The sequence below is a fragment of the Lates calcarifer genome, linkage group LG13 (assembly GCF_001640805.2).
Source record: "Lates calcarifer isolate ASB-BC8 linkage group LG13, TLL_Latcal_v3, whole genome shotgun sequence".
In the NCBI taxonomy this organism is placed as follows: Eukaryota; Metazoa; Chordata; class Actinopteri; family Centropomidae; genus Lates; species Lates calcarifer.
In genome coordinates, this window is record NC_066845.1 from 13663318 (window position 1) to 13683492 (window position 20175).

Consider the following 20175-nt stretch of genomic DNA (forward strand, 5'->3'; position numbering starts at 1 on the left):
TCGTCAGTGATAACGTCATTACGTAAGTATTCTGTTGACGTGGCGTGAGCGGTAGCAGTTCACCAACAGTGGCTAGCAGGTATGTAACAAACCAACGGCAAGGTGAGACAGAAGATAATCCTCTGGAAGTACGACCATGGATATTATTCAGTACAACTGATTGATCGGTGTTCATTTTTTTCAGGTAAAAGCAGTTGTTGACGACTTCCTTCAAACATATTATTCATCAACTATGACCACTGACCGATAGAAACTGTACACGACACATAACATAGGTGGACGCTGGTTAGCACTAGCCTAGCCTGTTATCTGCCGAACTGTTGATGTGCCCTGTACACTACACTCCTGTCAACGCAAGACCAACCTTTCATTTAAGACATTGATTTGGTAGCTTAGAGAGACCTGCCTTTAAAGTTTCATTGTTATTCTCAGCGGACGACGACATCGACTGGACTTGTCGTGGGGTGGCTGGGGTGTAGCATTAATATATTGTATTAGCTGCTTGCCTGGTTAAATTACAGCAAACCTGCGATTAAACCAGAGTAACGCTAACTCTTTGCAAGCGTAATCGCATTCGAATCACTCCCTGTGTGCCCAATAAAGAGGAAGATTGCTGGTGTGCTAATGCGTATACCTTGATTGGTAGCTGCTAACTAAGCTAACGTCACCTTACCCTGGCTAGTAAAATGGCATTTGGTTTAAAGTCGTAACGTAGGCTGAAATCTATGTTGCTTTCTCACAGCAGTTATAGCTATGATAGGAGAATAGCTTGTAACGTTATCTGTAAAGATATTACATTAGCTGGTTATGTTCCCGTGGGCGTGATTGATAACGAAACTGAAATGTTACATAAACAGGGAACCTTGACATCTCAGGGATTGAATGTACTGCTTGTGAACTTACTTATCATACTAGAAGAGGCGCGATCTTATCTAGTTTAACTATAACTTGAATGCCCGAGATTGCCAGAGAGATGGACATCAGGTTTTTTTTTTTTTTTTTTTTTTTAAAGTTTGCTGAACATCCTCGTTTCAGCTGCCAGACACGTATAATTAGTGTATGGGAACTTCGCTGCTGCATACACCTGTTAATTATAGGTTTCAGAGTAAGTAAAGCAAGCTAAGTTTTGCGTGGTGTGATAAAGATCTCATAGGGTAGCTTTACAGTGTGATTTGTGATTGCCTGAGACAGTGGTTACATTGGGGATGACAGTGACTGCTGTAATGGTACAAGTGATAGCTCTTCATTAAGCTGTCCACTGTAATCTTTTCCTACACTGTTAAAAATGGCGGAAACGATTGGTTCTTAGTCACCTGCATGTATGTCAAAATCATTAATGACCCACTTGTCAAGTTGCAGTGGCACAGGTTTGCTTGTGTGCCTTGTGTGAATGCACCATATATCACAGAATAGCCCTTCCGTGTTAAAGCTAGACACCCTGTTAAATGAGCCTTTGTTCTGACTTACTGAAACAGCACACCAAGTTAGACATTTTTCTGTTAACTTTTTTCAGCATAAAACCTGCTGCTATCCCTAAAGAACATGCTGCACAAGTTCAAGATTTGGTACTCAGCCCTGTCTCTGTTCTTCCCAATACAGTGAAGAAAAAATGTCCAGTAGAAGCCAGCACTATGGGTTTCAGTCAGCCACCATGGTGCAGCCTGCCAATGGCGGTCATGCCTATCTGTTTGGAAACAATGGCTCAGAGAATGACCTGTCAGAGGAGGATGGGGAGAGCTATGAGCTGCGGCCTCGTGGCAGAGAGAGGCTACGGAGGAGCACCTCCAGAGAGAGAATGGACGATATTATCTACCTGGCCAGAGATATCCAGGAAGGGGACACTCTGAACAGCATTGCCCTGCAGTACCATTGCTCAGTAAGTCTGTGCTCAGATCTGTGTGTCTTTCTTTGCTCAGTCCTCTCTATCAGGAGAATTCACTAGAACCCTCTGTCCTGATGAAATAGACCATTTTTTCTCTCTTTATGTGCTACATTACACATATTCACAAACATTTGACCCTGATCAGTTAATTTATAGATTAATAAGCTAAAGGGAATTAGGCCACAGCTTCAAAATGACTGAATGACTACCCCCAGTTACAACAGAGGGTACTCTAGGATTCAGAAGAGGTGTTTTTTGGTTATTAAAGTATGCATATGATAATATAGCAAAAAGTATATGCAGTATAAACACAAGTAATTAATCCCTGCAGTTATTTAACAGAGAATTTCCCTACTGATCAGAGAAACAGAGTTTCAATAGGGATGTGGTTTTAGAATAATTAAAATGTTCTTGACTGTTACATGACTCAACAAATTGAGATGAATTAATTAATGGCTTTAACATATCCGTAGCATATATCCAGATTAATCAAGTTTGAGAGGTGAAACATCTTCTTAACATGTTCTGTTGTTTTTTTATTTTATTTGTAGATAGCAGAGAAATGTTAACATATTTAATTATATATGCAATGTTAATCTTGCTAATAAATTTCACTTTGGATGGCTTTAGTTTTATTTTACCAGATTTTTTCTGATGTAGTACATTGGTTATTTCCAAAAGTCTGTAGAGGGTTGATTATAATTGCTATTTTATTTTATGCATTGTTTCGTGCACCATGTGAAATGAGCACCATTCTAATGAAGTGGTGAAGTGGCAATATTTGTAGGGCAGTAAATTTAACTGCACTTTCTGTCTGTAAGGATTTTACTAAATTCATTTTTCTTCTTTGTGTTGCCCAGGTGGCTGACATTAAGCGTGCCAACAACCTCTTGACAGAGCAGGACTTCTTTGCCCTACGTTCAGTTAAGATTCCTGTGAGGCGCTTCAGTGTCCTCACCGAGACTCACAGCACCGGACCTCTAAAATCTGCCTCCCCCTCAGGTGCCAGGCACCTGCCTCAGACCTCACCTGTTACCTCCCTCCCTTCTGAGTCTTCCACAGACTCCTCTTCTTCTTCAACTGACAGTGTGGAGGGATTCCTCCTGGAGAAAGACAAGGACATTGAGCGGCTGGTGAAATCCACAGGCCCATCTCGGAGCAGTCTGAATGAGGTTGTTTCCTCCTTAACGCTGCAGCAGCAGCAGCCACTGCTAGCAGAAGTAGACTATAAACCAGCACAGAGAAAGGACCCTTATTATGGGGCAGACTGGGGCATGAGATGGTGGACAGCAGTGGCCATCATGCTGGTTGTTGGTATTGTCACGCCTGTGTTTTATCTGCTGTACTATGAGGTTCTCATGAAAGCTGACGTCAGCCACCATGGTATTCCTACAGATTCTCATGGCAACATACTTCCTGGACATGATAGTAACTTGAATCCTGTTGGCAAAGACAGCCATGAAGGGGCTGGAGCTGGACATAATTCCGGAAATGTGGTTAAAGAAATTCCCCAGGGACCCGGCGTGAACAAAGCAGAGAATGATGAACATGGTGGCCAAGAGAAAACATAGCAAGGGATTATAACTTTACACACAAGTTTGTTGCTAACTCAGAGACCTAATAAAACTGGGTGGATGTTCCCACTTTTAAGTAGTTTCTATTGACTTAATACATCAATGCAATCTGTCTGAATGGGATAGTCACTTTATAGTGGCAACAGTAACTTTTATAGGGTGGAGAGACTAGAAATAAAAGTGTGGCCACAATCATTCCTTTTGTCTGTCCATTTACATTGATATGCTTTTCAACAAGGAGTGACCATAGGCTGAAAATGGGTCCATCTATTTCTGCCAGATGTGTGTCACTTTTGACAGACAAATTTTATAGTATGGCTGAACTTTTTGGGACTGATGGAAAGGTTTCAGAGCTCTCAACATCAGGAAAGCCAGGAGCACTGAGGTGATGTTTTTGTTATTGTTGGGGCTGCTGCATTTTAAGCCTCAAGCAGAACTCTAACCGGTTTCTTCAGTGATGGATCAGTGGCCACACCATAAGACTCTCAAACTTACTCAGTTTGGTCAAATTGTACTTTTTTGCCATGTGAGTAATTTTTCAATGATACTTGTTGGAAAAGTATGATTGCTGCCATTATGTTTAATACAGAATTAATTTATTTCATGACTATTAAACATTATTTTTACTTACACTATCAGTATTGGGAGTTGCCAGTTAAATTATGTTTCTGAGATTTCATGAAAGTTGCTTGAATTTTCTTTGAGTTTGCCTGAAGAGAACTGCTTTTTTTCCATTTCAAAAAAACCTCGAAGAGCATGGTGAGGAAAATGGGAAAAGCACATTATTCCCACAATGACTCATACTTGTAATTATGTGAAATTTTAGACTTTGTTATATAGCCCTTTTATTTTATCACTGTGTTCAGTTGATATTTTACGACAAAGCATTTTGTGTTGTTGTTGACAGTACGTGCCTTTCAACCTGTGGAAATGTGCTACAGGCTGGAGAATAAATACATCTATTTTGAATAAATTATTGCCAGTGTGCACATAGTTTGGCATTTCTTATTTACATTAAGTCAAAAAGGAGAGCTTGCCTCTCAAGATCACAACCAAAACTATCACTCTGCTTACCAGTATTTCCAACTTATCTACAATATTTAACCAATAGAAACAATCACATAATAAGTGTTCACTTCAGCAGTAACGCTTGCTTGAGTCTGCATAGCTTAGTCATCCTGTCTCAGTATGTTGCTTCTCCATCCATATTGTCATCACTGTCTGCAGCAAAATCTTCGCCATTGTCAAAATAGCTCTCTATGTAGTCATTCTCCTACAGAGGAAAAAAAAAAAAGGAAACAGATAAAATACTCAGATTCTTACATATTGACCACATTGCGTACACAAATTGCGTATAACAAATCTCACAAAGATTTCAGGTCATAATTTTAATCTAACCTCTTCAATATCCTCTTCATCATATTCTTCCCCTTCAATTTCTTCTTCATCCTCATCCCCTGGTTTCTTTTCAGTCTCATCATCAGATTTTTCAGGATTACCATCACCTTTCTTTGCCAGTGCCTGAAATATTAAGATTAAATCATTTCTGTAAAACATCTGCTTGCTCTGAAGGACATAGATTGTTCCTGTTAAGTACATGTACTGTATGTAGTGCACTAACTTGACACTTTCATAAATGGGTGCCTAATAAATCACATCAAGGAAAAATTAACAATACATAATGCTCAGTAACTGAACACAGAACAAACGAGTAAAGAGAAGCTTACATCTAATTTACTCAGCATATCGTCTGTGTCTTTGCGTGACAGCTTCACTGTTTTCTTCTTTGTGCCTGTAGGATTTAAGCATGTTGTCTTTATCCTTGTAGTTACAGACTGAAATCTCATTACATACATAACTGCTTTAATATACCTGCTTTAGCACGAGGTTTTTTCTTTTGGGGCATCAGTTCTTTTGGGAAAAGTTTCCAATCTAAAACATCAAGAACAACATTTACTTCATTTTGCTTTTCTTTTTCTCAGTTTGCTCTGATCCCATTACAGAGTGTTATGCAAGTACCTGGAGTCCATTCCCCATCATCCATCTGGCTTTGCTTTAGGTATCTCTCCGTGTATCTCTCCACTTCTGTTTCATGTAAACAAGAGCAAGTTCTGCTTCAGTACACTTCACAAGTCCTAATTCACTATCATATCACATCCAGCAGTCTAGCAGAGCCACATTGTGTAAACACCACCCACTGAGTGCTACTCGTGCTACTCCTAATTCTTAGCCACAGCTATAAGTCAGGTTTTATATGTTTCCACTATAGAACAAACAAGATATAATCTATCAAGTTCCCAGCCATTGCAATTATAGCTAGCACATTGTTCTGTGAACACGAAACACCAAAATGATGCATCTGAAAACATTTACAACAATACAGTCTAATAAACTAAATCTACTACCTGTCATGGATATATTTAGTTCACTGTTTACCAAGGGAACTCTGTAAGGCCTAACCATAGAAATCATATATAACCGCCAGATGAGACAGCAGCTGTAACTCAATATTTCTGCCATAAATCAGCCTCTCTCTCTCTCCTTTTCCCAGATATGACCCTTATTAAATGTCTCAGTTCCTAAGTGCTACATTATCTTTTCTCACAGCAGCCGATTGTCTTGCCCAAGCATTTCTATCAGATGTCAGGTTTCGAATGCACTACTCTCCTCCTCACCTGCTCTGTTGGACTGAGGCTTGATGTTGTGTGGCAGCCGTTGCATCGTTCCCCTCATCTCCTGTTTCAGGGCCAGCATGTAGTCCTCATCCTCGCCAACTTTCAGCGGAACTGGTTTAAAGTCTGTGCTCTGGGGGAGGAGAGAGAGTGGAGGGGAGATACCAGCAATTAATTCTGAATTAGACTAAGCTGGATCCCAGTCAGACAAATAATGGTGCAAAGCCTTTTCTGTATAAATAAGAAAGATCTACCTCATATCGGGCAATTAATTTAATACAAAAATTTAAATTGGTGTACCAGTTGTCAGAGGGACTTGCAAATGTACAAACTCTCAGTCATGCCAAGCACAAAACACAGATACTGAATTGCATAACTTGAAAAATAAATATATTGTTCAACCTAAGCAAGTGGACAGAGGTGTCTCACACAAAAAAAGGCTTAATATTCAGTGGGACTAAATTGACTCTCAGGGGCCTCAAAAGCCCCTGGGTATGTCAAATTGTATGTGGTCATCTAATCAAATGCAGAGTTGTTTAAGAATACATACCACCAAATCACAATGTCATGGTTGGTCTCTGGGCCTGTGTACATAATACAGTGTAATCAAACTGTTATGTATAGTGTCCTTGAAGAGCACTGTGATGCAAGAGGATACTAACACAGAATGTGAGTAAGAAGAGTCAATAAGGGCCCAAAGGTCATTTTAATCCTTTGGGCCCCTGTTTGCTGCATCATGCAGAAAATAACAGAAGCATCCCAGAGCAATGGATAGTTTTGCTGTTCTAGCAGAGGACGCTTTAGGGAGGGGCTCTTACAGGAACACCAGTTTTAAACAGGTGCAGGCTCCTGACATGAGCATGACAAATATTCTTTTACCCAACTTTATTTATGCAAATACAAGTAACATCACATTTTATGGTGTATGTATATTTCATCTGACACTGGTCTGTCTACAAACACTGGTGCAGTTAAAGCTCTGAATTCCTCTTTCTTGGGTGAATTTAATATGCTGCAATGTGATGTGCCACATCGTGGAATCTCTGCATTTGTTTGTGTGTTGAGACAGAGAGAGCGAGAGAGAGAGAGAGAGAGAGAGTGTGTGTGTGTGTGTGTGTGTGTGGTCGGTACTTACTGGAAACAGCGGACTGGGCCCCACCCTGGCTTCTGGCATGCTACCCCTGCCGATGCCCAGAGCCTCAATGTTGAAGGTAAAAGCGGCTACTCCACGACCTTTGCCTGCCATGGCCCTAAGCGTCCTCTGCACCTGCAGCACAGAGTCCACATGTCTTCACCCAACTTCACGATAACACACGTGCAAACACACAACTTAATGACACAGCGTCGCCTTTTCTCTCACACTACTACTAATACTATGCTGGTCAACACTAGCGTTGATCATCACTGACATATTATCTCGGAGACGCATTCACATATACAGTAAGTTGTGATACTCACTACGGGGCTGTTAGTAAATTGCTCCTAATGTGGAGCCGTACAATCCTAAAAGTCTGTGTACTTCAGGGCTATTCAGCGGCATTTAGCCTTTACTGAGTCTCCATGTTTTCACTTTTCGAGTTTACTTGTCTTTAACATTCAGCTACTCAGCTTTATCTGCTGTTCAGCACGTACGCTAACCACTAAATCTACAGCTAAATCTAATAAGGGTTTGTATTACTTTGCTAACACCGGTGTGGAAACCTATGCTCTCACTACACTCAGCATGTGGAAATGTGGCTTCAACTAGCACCGCCCCCGCGTGACGTTTAGGGATGCGTCACTTATTTTGCAGCCAATAGTAGCGTCCTTTGGCCTGTCGTCACTGGCCTGTGCGCCCAATGAACACGCTCTTGTCCTACAAGGGTGTGTCAGCAGCCACCATCACTTTAACCTCAATGAAAACAACCCTCTCTAGCTAGGAAGCTAGTCACACCTCTCCGCTGCAAAATTTTCACAGCACAATACCCGCACCACCTCACTTCGATAAGTGCATGAATTGTGATGTCTGCAGCCGACTGGTACGCTCACAAATCGCTTGGAGACGGTCTCTTCTGGATACAGGAGCGATTCTACCAGTCGGAGAACCGGGCCAATATCTGGCTGCTCCGCGGCACGCACCAGGACGTGGTTATAGACACTGGTCTGGGCTTGAGGAGCTTACCTGAATACATCGACGCCAAGGGGCTGCTCGGCAAAGATCCGCAGAGGAAGAACCCGTTGCTGGCCATCGCCACCCACGCCCACTTCGACCACTCGGGCGGTCTGCATCAGTTCCAACAGGTGGGCGTCCATAGCGCCGAGGTCGATGCCCTGGCCAACGGAGACAACTTCGAGACGGTCACCTGGCTCAGCGACAGGGAGATAGCCGAGGCTCCCAGTCCAGGATGGAGGGCAAGGCACTACAAAGTCAAGGCTGTGCAGCCCACACACATACTGCAGGAGGGTAGGTAGGAGAGGCCGCTTTCGCAGATATGATTTATGGTAGGGGAGTGGGTCTGTGATCAAAAAAGGCCAGGTCATAACGTCTGTGGGTAAGCTTCACGGTCGATTAGGCCATTAGACAATTTAATGGCTGCGCCTGGACTCTAGCTATAGCTGCACATTATTCTCTATATGGAGTCCTCTCTATCCCCACAGGAGGATTTCACCGTACAATGAATTTGGCGGAAGACCAAAAATGACTTAATAAATGAATGCACACACACACACACACACACACACACACAGAGAGAGAGAGAGAGTGGAGGGGGGGGGGTGAAGTGCTTATGCAGGTGTAGAAGTCTTATTGCAGTATGGGGTAGGTTATGTAAAGAATGTAGAAACAAGTTATTTGTCAAGGGGTGACCACCCTAAGCAAACTGTAGGACAATGTGTGACAAGAAGAAATCTGTTTTGTTGTTTTTTGGCAGCTATTTGCTCCTTCTTCATCTGTACTTGCAGAGCATTTCTATTTTAAGCCACCGTGCTAATGACTGATGGATTCTGTTACATCCAACAAAGAAAGAAGAAGAGAGTGCAGATACTAGCCACATACTTATGGATCAATTTAGCCATCATCCACCATGTTATTAGCAGATACACACCAAATCAAGCACTAATAGATTGAATTCATATTCTGTAGCTTTAGATTTTTCATTAATTTTGGGGTAGTTGTTGCATGAAGCTAATACCAGAAAGGATGCTGCATTCAGGATGAGCAGCTCTGCTTATGTTGGGAGTTTGGATCAAAACTTGTTAGCCTCTTTGGTATTCTCACAGAATGTAATTTATGCACCATCAGTCAATACACTGACTTGTTCTGCTGTGTCAGAGCCACTGCTGCAGTGCAGTTAAAATATCTCATTGTCTGGTTTGTCAAGTTTCACCCTTTTGACTCATACCCAGTCTGGACCAAATCAATGATGTACTGAATGTCCAAGACTCTGCACATTATGGTGATATGAGGTGATGCATGGGAAACATAAATATAACCCTGGCTTGAATCCAGCTACCATATTATGAGTAGAATGAGGATTTAGTCTGGATGTAAATGTTGGAATGGGATGCATATGGCCCCAAGGTGTTTGTATGTGTGAATAGTTGTGAAAGTATGATACCATCTCTCCCTCTCTCCTGTCTAGGTGATGTCATCAATCTGGGCGACAGACAGCTGACGGTGCTCCACATGCCCGGTCATTCTCGGGGCAGCATCTGTCTCCACGACCGTGAGAATAAGCTGCTCTTCAGTGGAGACGTAGTGTATGATGGCGCCATGATTGACTGGCTGCCCTACAGCCGCGTCAGTGACTACATCAGTAGCTGCGAGCGTCTGGTGGGGCTGGTGGACAGCGAACAGGTAACACTGAAACACACTCGAGGTCACACAGATTGGTGCTTACCCAGAGAGGTGACGCTTGAGTGTGTCACAACTGATGATTTAGGAGTTCATGTAGCATCATTTTTTTCAACAACTGGCAAATGTCATTAAACAGGTTGACCAAGTCTTGCCGGGACACTACAACACCTTTGGTGCGAAGCGGCTCCATCGGATCGCGTCCACATACATCAGCAGAGCCGGAACATGCCCTGCAAAGTTCTCCACATTTGCCTGGAGTACTCTGGCTGGGGTGGCGCTGCGGGCATCCAACCCACGGAGTGCCTGTTAATGAGAGAGGATCATGGAGCTGGAGGAAGCATAAGTGCACAAAGAAACATGTTTAAATACAAAGGACATGAAAGAAGGTGAGGAGGGGAGACACCCCTCATTTATCTGTAACCGTAACATTGTTCATTTACTTGTGTAATCCAACAGAATTCATATAATTGCCAAACTTTGTGTAAAATACACCTTATTGGGTTACATAAGTCAATAATCAGCATTGTATGAAGCATATAATATAAAGTACTTATTAGTGTGATTCTGTTATATACTGATTATATATATATATATATGTTGGTCTGAATATGATTAGATGTATGGTTTTTATACTTTAAGCGGATGTGAAGTTACAGTAGCACAACAATGGTACAACTTTGCACTACAAACAGAAAGCAAGGAGCTTTGGGTTTTCTTCTGAGACATTTTAAACAGAGTCAATATGGCTATAGTATTCCTCTATGCATATTACAATGCTCAGTGAAGACTCAGTGTCGACTACCTCCTATGTTTGTAAGAGTGCTTTGTACTATTGACTAATCTTACGGCTTTGCTATTGAAACATTGACAATAAAACCTCGGTTCTACCTGCCTCTCTTGATGCTTCTACAGCACAGACAGCTGCATCTTCTATGTGGAATTTTATCTTCGGTTGTTCACATAAGAAGGGATCTCCTATGGGATTTGTTGCTGGAGGGAGAAAGAAAATCAGAACAGAAATGGATAAAATATGATCCATCATGTGTTCAGAGTGCAGAGTACTTTAAGTACCTTTCTGATCTGATGGAAAGCTCTCCCACTGGAGGGGAAGGTGTTCGTGGTGACAGAGCAAAGAGAAGATTTCCTCCTTGAAAGTGCAAGACTGATGGTAAAGAATTATGATTTTGGAAGAGATTAATTGACTTCAACTTAACTGACAAATTTACATATAACAAAACCGTCATCATATTTCATGTGGACAAGACCAAAGCAGATATGATAGGAACAAGGCAGCTGTGAGTTGATAAAACATTTATTATAATTAATGTTATATTATTTAATCATGAGATTTCCACATTTTTTGTTTTATGTTCGCCTTCTAGGACGGCGTACATGCAGAACACAAAGCCTGCTAACAAGGGAAACTCTTGCAAGGTTATAACATTCAATGTTATCTATTTGTAACAGTTAAAGATCTGCACATCATCTATTAACATTATGATCATCAGGTATCAATATAGCTGCATTTATAACAAAATCAATAATGTAACAAAAGACAGAGAGAGGAGGTTTATTTGTTAACTTATAAAAATTAATTTACAGTAACAAATGCTGTTTTTCAAGCATTTGACAGTTTTAAATCTTAGTAAAAATGGTTGCCCGAGTTCTGAGCCCCGAGAGGGAAACTGTAAGTCCACAGTAAACAACAGAGACAAAGAAGAAGAGGCTTTACTGCACTGACAGAGACACCGACTCTCCTACAAGATTTGATTCTGTTTTGTGATAAGAAGTAACTGCTGTGAGTTGTCTAAATGGCAACAACTTACATAAAAAAACAGTTGGCAGTTTAAACCAACCATTTACATTTTGCTTTTACTATCATGACTGAATAGTTGACTTTGTTTTATGTAAGTATTCAAGTTTTCTACAATACAGCCACAATAAAATTATTTCTAAGATTTATCTCTATGTTGCATAATAATAGATCAATAGATGTTTCACATTGTATTGGATTTTTCATGAGCAGAAATCACTATTCAATAAAATCCTACAATACTGCAGTGAGGCAGCGTAGCAGAATTATAGGTATGGCTTGGGTTTTCAATAATACTTAAGCTTTGGTTAATTTCAGTTTATTCTAGGGGTTGTTCTATGTATGAAAAGGGTCTTTTACTCAGTTCTGACTACAGTCTGTCAATAGTGTGCAGATAAGTGTGTAAAAGTAAAGACCAGAGCACAGATGTTTACCCTGAAGAGATCACAGTAATAACCAGTACAGTAAGTATGAGCACTTGCATTAAGTTAAGCTTTCACCAGATTCATTGTTGAAATGATCTCAAGTAGTTCAACATTTTAACTGTAAGTGTAATCATGCAAAAACGACAAAATAAAAACAAAAATGGTGCATAGTAATTTTAGGAGAACCACAAAGATCATCTGTTGATGTGAATAATTAGAAAAGTACACTGAAGTAGATATCACAGTACAGGCAACAAACACCAACCCTTCCCTCCACATTTAACAGTTTGCATGTGAAAACTCTCGACTGATTATACCTTATGTTCATCTTGCATGTTCATCTTGCCACATGCTTACTGGCTTTCATAGCATAAACACTGCAAATCTTTGTTCATATAATACAGATACAAATCATCCAGTCAAAACACTGCTAGTGCATTAAAAGAGATGACCTTGAAACCAATGTCAGAGTGGCCAGGATGACTGATGCAGAGGACAGAACAAAACCTTTTCCAGTTTCAGAGTTAGATTCCAAAGACAGACAGTAGGCCTAGTGTGGCGTGTTTATCAGAGCAAGTCCCTAGCTCTTAGCATCACTTAACATGACAATAATTTCTCAAAGCAAGCAAGAGTACCTCCCATTTAGTTTTGGACTGTCTTCAAAATTGTGGCAACTCACAAAGTGTAGAGTCGCCTGCAGTGATTGTCACCTGTCTTTTGTGTTAGAAGACATTCCAGTTTGCCCCAGGAGGGTCTTCCATGATCCATCCTCCACCAGGCTAGAGGCAGCTTATCTTTCTCAGGGCCTAGCAGGTAGCCTGAGGTTGGTTCACATGTGTTAAGCCAGTTAAACCACGGTTTAATGAGCACTATTACCTTAGAGTCAGCATAAAATGTCTGCCAGGAAACAATAAGTTCACACCTGACTTTGGAGCCAGTTGCGAGGATCAAGTCTGGCCCTGAGGTTCCTGAGGCTGCGTCGAGCCGGGGAGGGCCTTGAGAAGGGGGCTCCCTCAGATGACTCAGGGCTGTGGCTGCCCTCACTGTTGCTGGAGCTGTTGCTGGAGGTGGAGCTGGAGCAGGAGAGCGTGGTCTGTGTGCTGCGCTGTGATCGAGGTGAACGAGAGGAGATGGGGATCGGGGCGAGCAGCGAGGAGGGAGGAGGCTGGCAGGGGCACTGGAAGGTCCCCCCTCCTCCGTATCCCCTTCCACGAAGGGTGCTGAGTTTAGCATCCAGCGAAAGAGTGCGCGGCCTCAGGCGGGAGGGGGAGGAGGACAAGAGAGAGAAGTTTGAGGGGGGCTCGGGCCAGCCATGGTGATGAGAGCAGGGACTGGTGCTGCAGTGGCTGTCGCTGTCTGAGGTCAGACTTGCATCTGAGGACAGCAGACCCGTCTGTGGGCAGCGGTGAGGGCTCACAGGGCTCCGGGGCAGTCGGTGAGGGGTGCAGGGGCTGTGGCCAGACAGGCGAGAAGTACAGGGACGAGGGCGGCCAGCGCTTTTAGGGTTGTTCTCGTCAAACACAGACATCCAGGTGGGAGAGGTGCCCAGCTGGCTGCGCAGCTCCAACTCCTGCAACCTCCGAGCCAGGATGTCTGACACAGTGCTGCTGAGGTCATCAGATGACTCAATAACTGCAGGAGAAATGCAGCAAAACCCATCATTATACAGCTGTTGAGCAGGAGGCTCGAGACTGGTTTTAGAGACAGATTTTAATCTGACAAATTTAAATCATTGCTTTAGATTAAATTTGAAATTTGGGTTACAGAACATATAATGACGTTCTTACAGCATATAATGGGTTTACATTTTTTTTTCCACCAAATTTCTAAGGTAGGGATAAGGATAATTTTATTGCAAAATTTGGGAATATCTAATATCCTATCCCACTGTAAGTGAGGATTCTGGATGGGTTTCAAAACATATTTGCAAATCATTAAATTTGTTGCCTTCACGCTTAAACCTTGAAATGGGATTTAGATGTTTTATTACTATTCAAAGAGGCTTTGTAGTTTTTCTTCTCTCTTTTCTACTCTAATCTAGTCATGCATTATACACATGCGCAAATACAACACACATACAAACTGTTTTGTACATCCTAATCCTGCTCACTTGGGTATTTTTGACCTTATAGGATATTGCATTATTGTCAATGAGACAATTGTAATGTTTTGCAGAATTAAGTGATGCTCAATTTGAGCTAAATCCTGGATTGCATAACTCTACCCAGAACAGATTAACTCAATCTAGCCTTCTGGGACTGCAACATTCACCACAGCACAATTTATGTGGAGCCCTACTCCTGTTACTTCACCTGTCGTTGTAATAGGACGAGAGCAGAGCGCGAATCTCAGCAGACACAGCGTTATCCTGCAGCAGAAGACCCTCACAGGAGGGTGTGGCAAGAGGGGCTACCAGGGGGGGTTAGGAAAACCGAGAGGGAGGTTGGCGAGAGAGAAGGGGTGGAGTGGATGTGAGGTGTGCAACAGGTGGAGTTCAGTGTGTATGTGTTTTGATGAGCATGGGTGGGTTGATGCGTGTTTATTAAGGAAATTAATGTTAAGGCATGATGAGAGAACAAAAGAAAAGATTCATTTGAGGATAAAGATTAATCCATCCGTTAAAAATGAATGTTGAAAGTCGATAGAAAATGTGGCGTTGGTCATGAATAATGTATGAGAACACAAGGAAAGAATAAAGAAGGACACAAAGGAGACAAAGCCAGTGGAGTGATGGATTCAGGACACACAAGGAAAATTGAAACGGACAAAGAGGAACAGAGAAACAGAAGACAGAGAATAAGTCAGCGTGTCAGAGATAAGACCCATTCTACCTACAGTGCAGACAAGTAAAGCAGAGTGTGAGTTTGAGATATCGGAGAGGAAAATTTAATTGTGACAGCATCTCTCATGCACATGGACCAAAGGAATTAAAGCTACACACAGTCACATGCAGTGCAGGCATAGTGCTTCCTTTCCCTGACTTCTCTTTTATTTTTCCTTAAAAGTTAAAAGTGACCAAAAATGTGTTTGTTTTTATCAGGGGAGGTCTTACCCATTTCATGATAAAGAGATCCTTGTTTTGGTGTGACGGGAGCTGGTTTCCTTGGCGATGGCAGTTCGATTTTCATTAAGTCATCACAGCACTGCTTCCACTGGCCTGTATAGTGGAGACAAACAGTCACCTTCAACAAACCAAGCAGCAGAGAGAGAATATACAATGTTTGTGCTCTTAAGATGGCGTCTTTTAAGCACCTATGGTAACATATGCGACTGTCTGTTTGTAGTGGGTGTAAATCACACACTGCCTGTGTTATAGTAAAGCAAGCACTTACTCATATCATAGAAATGTTGCCAAAAGGCCTCCATCCACCGGTGTGTGTCCTCGCGGCTGTCTGTGGTCAGAGTGTGTGTGACCTCCTCACCTCCGTACTGGTTGCTAATGCAGATGTTCTGAACTTTACTGTGAGGGTCTTTCTCTGACGCACGTATTCTGGTCTCCTGAAACAGGGGAGTGACAAAGATTACAATTATCTGCCACCAAAATGACTACAATCAGGAATGACTGCCAGTACTTCTGAATGAACAAAATTATGTGCTGCAACAAGTGATCATTACGGCATTTGTAATTGTAAGTCCCCACTGAAAATAAGCCCTCACTAATAAAGCCACTAATTAGTCCTCTTCCAAACCATTTCCCTTCAGCAATTATCCAACAAAAGGTGCAGACATCTGAATTCCCACCTCTTGTTCCACTCCAAATGTGTCTAGGTGTATTTATGGCCACTAGATGGCAGTGTTGTTCCACTCGTTCATTCGTCACACTGAACTTCCTCCTCGTGGTCTTCCTTCTTTCAGAGAGCCAGACAGCTGACTAACAAAGGATCATACAGACCTGATCTGATCTGACTGACTTGGCTTTGGGTCAGCTGTGTGCGCTCAGGGTCAGAGGCTACAAAAGACTGAATGAGTCACTATGGAAAGAATGAGAAGCCCCACGGGCATCGGCTCTCAGACACAGAGACACAGGAAATAAGATGATTGAGAACCTGACTGGCTGACTGACTGTTCTTCACTTTGGTGCCTGGAAAAACCGAGCGATGAGAGAAATACACTCTCTGATTGGATGGCTCTGACTGCTGTGTCTTATTGTGTGTGCAAAGACTTGGGAAGATACTGAACAGATTTAATTCTTCAGTCTTTAAAGCCTTTTTCTCCAACCATGCCTGCTCTTTTATAGCTTTGCTGAACATTTACACAGTTTCACCAGAAAGCTTTGCAACAGAACCACAGATTTTCTTGTCTTCTGAGCAGCTCCACTGGGGCAAACTGATGACTAAGTACTTTGCTCAGGGGTACCTTGATAGTAGTTACTATTTCTTATGTACTTCTTTGGCTCAGATTCTACCAGTATACTTAAGATTCAAACTGGCAGCAATCCACAGGCCTTACCATCTATGTTGCTGATGCCCTAGGTGTTTCTAAAAAAAAATCAAACACACAACTGTATGTTCTCTGTAAGGCCGGATCAACCTCTGGAGACTTATTACTACATCCCTGATAGTTCATCTGTTTAATGTGATTTCTTTCCTGACCTTGTTGACAGCAATAGTGAAAGCTGGTTCAATGTTAGCCTCCACATCTTCTTGCCGGTGGTAGCAGAAAAGGCTTGTTCCTTTCAGAACTGCGAACACTTTTGTCCAACTCTGAGGGTCACCTCCACACTGCTGCAAGGTAGAGGAAAAAAAAAGATCAGTTAAGTGTGGAGTAAAAGACAGGTAGAGAAACACAAAGAGAGATGGCATCATAAGAAGCAGAGGAAGGAAGTGGAGAGGGAGAAAATGACAAAAATAAGTCAGGGCTAAAAGCTAAAAAACTATTGGAATCCTGAGAGGGAATTCCCCCATCTGTGCTGCACACCCACCTACCAACTTACCTTAACTTTCAAACATCCACTCATCATCTGTTGGGTCATACAGTGAGGCTGAGCTGCGAGGCGGCAACACATGCTGCCATAGAGTGGCAGCCAGTACGAACACTCTTCTACAGGGAGGGAGGGAGGGAGAGAGAGAGAGAGAGAGAGAGAGAGAGAGAGAGAGAGAGAGAGAGAGAGAGAGACGAACGGGCAAAAATAAACACCATTAATAAATAAAAACACAGCCTCGTGACATTCAAAATTCACACACAAACATGTATACTCATGAGCATCTACACACACAGACACACACTTCATCCTCACGTCACATTGCCGCCCCCCATGTAACACAAAACAAGGTACAGGGGTGTGAAAGACTGGCAGCTGCAGAGAGTGTCATGAGGTGCAGCAATGAAACTTTACAGCAGGCTGAAGGGCCAATGAATAAAACACTAGGGGCCTGTCTGTCTGGGGTTCTGGGCCCTTGTTAGCCCACATCATTACAGCTTTACACAGCAGTCAGCTCACTAGCACAGCCTTTTATTACTGTGACCTTGACAATGGCTGTGTGTCAGAGAACATGGGGACAGAGAGGAGGGATAAGGAGGAAAAGGAGGAGGGGAGAAGACGCATGGTATGCTGGTTTAAAGAAAATTCTGAGAACACAGAAGAAGGAGAAGTGAGACAGTGATGAGTGAGACGGGGACAAGAAGCAGACAGATGGCTGATTTGGCAGAAAGAGGAAAAAGATGGTGAGGAGACAGATTGATGGAGGCTGTCACTCACCGTTGCCGGAGATGGTGAGGTCATGTGTGCGAAAGCTGTCCTGGACGTGCGACAGTGACAGGGTGGTATGAGCTAAGAGGTGGTACTTAGGGCCTCTGTCAACACACAAGAGAAGGGAGAGAAATTTATTCAGCGTTTGAGTATGCATCCTTAGAGTGAAAAACGGTCTCCATAAATATGCCCACCTGTGCTCTCAGAAATATATATTATTTCTGCCTCCATCCTCCATTCAATCTATCTGAAATAAAATGTAAACTAGTAGTCATGTCAAAGCAAACTTACGGTACAGAGGGGACTGGCAGCAGGAGAGGAGATGCCCCTCCGTTGCTGACGGGACTGCACGGTCCAGGCTCCATGGCTGCCCGGAGCTTCTTCCCAGCTGATCGTCCCAGGGAGGAGCTCAGTTTGCTGGCTAGCTTCCTCGGCGTGCTCCCCGCTGAGTAGTCGTCCTCCGAGCAGCAGCTGTACAGCTCAACACGCAGCTCAAAACCTGGGCTGGCGTCAGTACTGTGAAAGGACACACATATCAATGTCACTCACAGGTGGTATGTAACTTTTTGTTTGTTTGTTTGTTTTAAAAAAGGTTTGGTAAAAGTGTAGATAGATGACTTACAATACAATGGTGTTGTCGAAGCAAATATCAGTGAGTGTCCGGTCCACTATCACCATGTCTGTGTCAAAGATCTCTCCTCCCAGCTGCAGCAGGCAGAACACTGCACACCGATGAAGCTCTACAAATGAAAAGGTATTACAAAAGAGAGAGAAAAAAACCCTGTGAAACACTTACAAGATTTCTCAACAGCTTCCTTTCATTTGCATCGCTTGAAAACTCATTTTCATCTCCAAAGCAGCATCACTTGCAGCCTATAAGATTTAGTTAACAGTTTTAATAAAGTGTTGAGACCAGAGGCTACAGGGTGTAGTTAAAACTCCTCCACCTGGCTGACAAGCACTTCTATTATTGTTAGTTTCAGTTCGGCAGTCTCAACGGCAGGCTCTGCTAAGAATTCCTGTACAGCTGCATTGTTAGCTGTTTTATGGTTGAAACTGAAGCACAATGGTCTTTAATGCTGCAGTAGGCAACAAGAGCTGGGTAACAGCAACTCTTGCCCTCTAAATACACTGCAAATAAACCATCTCTGGGAAGAGGTGTAGAAGGTGTAATAGCCTTTTTAGGCATGCTCCACTGTTATGGCTAATTTGAATGTAAGTAAGAAACAGGACCATCACATGAATTCAAGGTTACAACCAAAAAAGGCTAAGAGAGGTGGTCTGTTCCTACTTATGTGCTTCCCTGTCTACAGCACATTGACACTTAATACTCAAACCTATTATTCTAAGTATGAGCTCAACACTGCTTAAAATATGATTGGACATGTGAGAGAGGAACATGCTTTACTCCTCCTTGCCTCCTGGGCTTAGTTTATGTCTCGGTGTGCTTAATGACCTTGACTAACAGCCTCATTAAGCTTTGTTGAGAGTCTACTACCTGTCTCTTGAGTTCATTTACATGCATAGGCCATGCAGATTAATTCCATTCAAGTTGCCAGGGGAGAGAATGAGCACTGAGACTGCCATAATGACTGCATGGAGGTTAACCCACATTGACTCTATCAAGAGGAGGTGGGATAGAAAATAGTCAATATAAAGATTACCGCTGGAATATTTTCAGTGCACCATTGGATTCTGAAATGCCATGAAAACAAATAAATATGACCCGATTCACAGTATTATTCCACAGCACAAAAGACTTGGGGAGTTCCATAAATGCACAATTTAAGATTTCATTTTATTCTAGCTTCCAGTATTCTCTGCCCTACTAATAATGACCCAGTTCAGTGCCTGTGTACTGCTGCTTCTCAGCGCCAAGACGCACAGCCAACAAGACTGAACAGTGGGTCAGGTTGTGCTGCCAGGAGTTTCTCATGTCTAAAAGAAATCAGTTCATGTAAAATACAGAGATCTCTGGTAAGCTGCAACAGATTGTAATGATCAGCAACAGGAACTGTGCTGTGGACCCTGCATAGAGTGGAAAAATGTCATACTCTACGATCTGTTTGCACAGTTCAACGGGAGTCTCTTGGGTTGGCATATTTTTAAAATATGAAACAAAAAAGGTCCTCATTAGTGTTTCACCCTGAAGCAAATGATGAAAAGGTGGATTTTTTGTTCTCTGGTCATGAGGAATCCCACACTCACTGCAATTATTTCACAAAGCCTTCACACAAATTCAACATCTTTGAATTAGCCATTTTATTACTGTGTGAAGAAACATA

The 20175-nt window shown here is 42.5% G+C and overlaps 4 protein-coding genes across 10 annotated transcripts in view; 2 read left to right on the forward strand and 2 right to left on the reverse strand.

Moving 5' to 3' along the window:
* The first annotated feature begins 26 nt into the window (after positions 1-26).
* lysmd3 (LysM, putative peptidoglycan-binding, domain containing 3) lies at positions 27-4445 on the forward strand. 2 transcript variants are annotated; one of them, XM_018668807.2, is made up of 3 exons: positions 27-184; positions 1600-1876; positions 2743-4445. In XM_018668807.2, exons 2-3 carry the CDS (start codon positions 1610-1612, stop codon positions 3451-3453), a joined length of 978 nt encoding a protein of 325 aa, XP_018524323.1. In that variant the 5' UTR covers positions 27-184; positions 1600-1609; the 3' UTR covers positions 3454-4445. The 2 variants fall into 2 exon arrangements, with proteins under 2 accessions (XP_018524323.1, XP_018524324.1); XM_018668808.2 differs by having other exon boundaries at positions 45-79.
* Positions 4446-4583: 138 nt separating this feature from the next.
* polr3g (polymerase (RNA) III (DNA directed) polypeptide G) lies at positions 4584-7888 on the reverse strand. Of its 2 annotated transcripts, none has more exons than XM_018668811.2 (8): positions 7712-7888; positions 7264-7395; positions 6132-6261; positions 5476-5541; positions 5329-5388; positions 5184-5248; positions 4855-4977; positions 4584-4729 (listed from the first exon to the last, which is right to left on the reverse strand). In XM_018668811.2, the coding sequence occupies exons 2-8, from the start codon at positions 7372-7374 to the stop codon at positions 4640-4642; spliced, it is 645 nt and encodes a 214-aa protein (XP_018524327.1). In that variant the 5' UTR covers positions 7375-7395; positions 7712-7888; the 3' UTR covers positions 4584-4639. The 2 variants fall into 2 exon arrangements, with proteins under 2 accessions (XP_018524327.1, XP_018524326.1); XM_018668810.2 differs by having other exon boundaries at positions 7587-7880.
* An 88-nt stretch (positions 7889-7976) lies between these two features.
* mblac2 (metallo-beta-lactamase domain containing 2) lies at positions 7977-10850 on the forward strand. The gene is made up of 3 exons (XM_018668809.2): positions 7977-8571; positions 9749-9963; positions 10100-10850. Exons 1-3 carry the CDS (start codon positions 8130-8132, stop codon positions 10271-10273), a joined length of 831 nt encoding a protein of 276 aa, XP_018524325.1. The 5' UTR covers positions 7977-8129; the 3' UTR covers positions 10274-10850.
* Positions 10851-11257: 407 nt separating this feature from the next.
* The window catches only part of rtkna (rhotekin a), a 55836-nt gene continuing 46918 nt past the window's right edge, over positions 11258-20175 (reverse strand). For 4 of the 5 annotated variants that reach the window (XM_018668800.2, XM_051075359.1, XM_018668801.2 and 1 more), the window contains 9 exons: positions 18513-18630; positions 18182-18406; positions 17900-17994; positions 17135-17241; positions 16794-16925; positions 15534-15699; positions 15254-15358; positions 13124-13833; positions 11258-13019 (listed from right to left, as the gene is read on the reverse strand). In XM_018668800.2, the coding sequence (XP_018524316.1) occupies positions 13008-13019; positions 13124-13833; positions 15254-15358; positions 15534-15699; positions 16794-16925; positions 17135-17241; positions 17900-17994; positions 18182-18406; positions 18513-18630 (1670 nt within the window). In that variant the 3' untranslated portion in view covers positions 11258-13007. Of the gene's footprint in view, positions 13020-13123; positions 13834-14513; positions 14611-15253; positions 15359-15533; positions 15700-16793; positions 16926-17134; positions 17242-17899; positions 17995-18181; positions 18407-18512; positions 18631-20175 lie in introns of those variants that run through there. The other variant, XM_018668806.2, reaches the window with a different exon arrangement.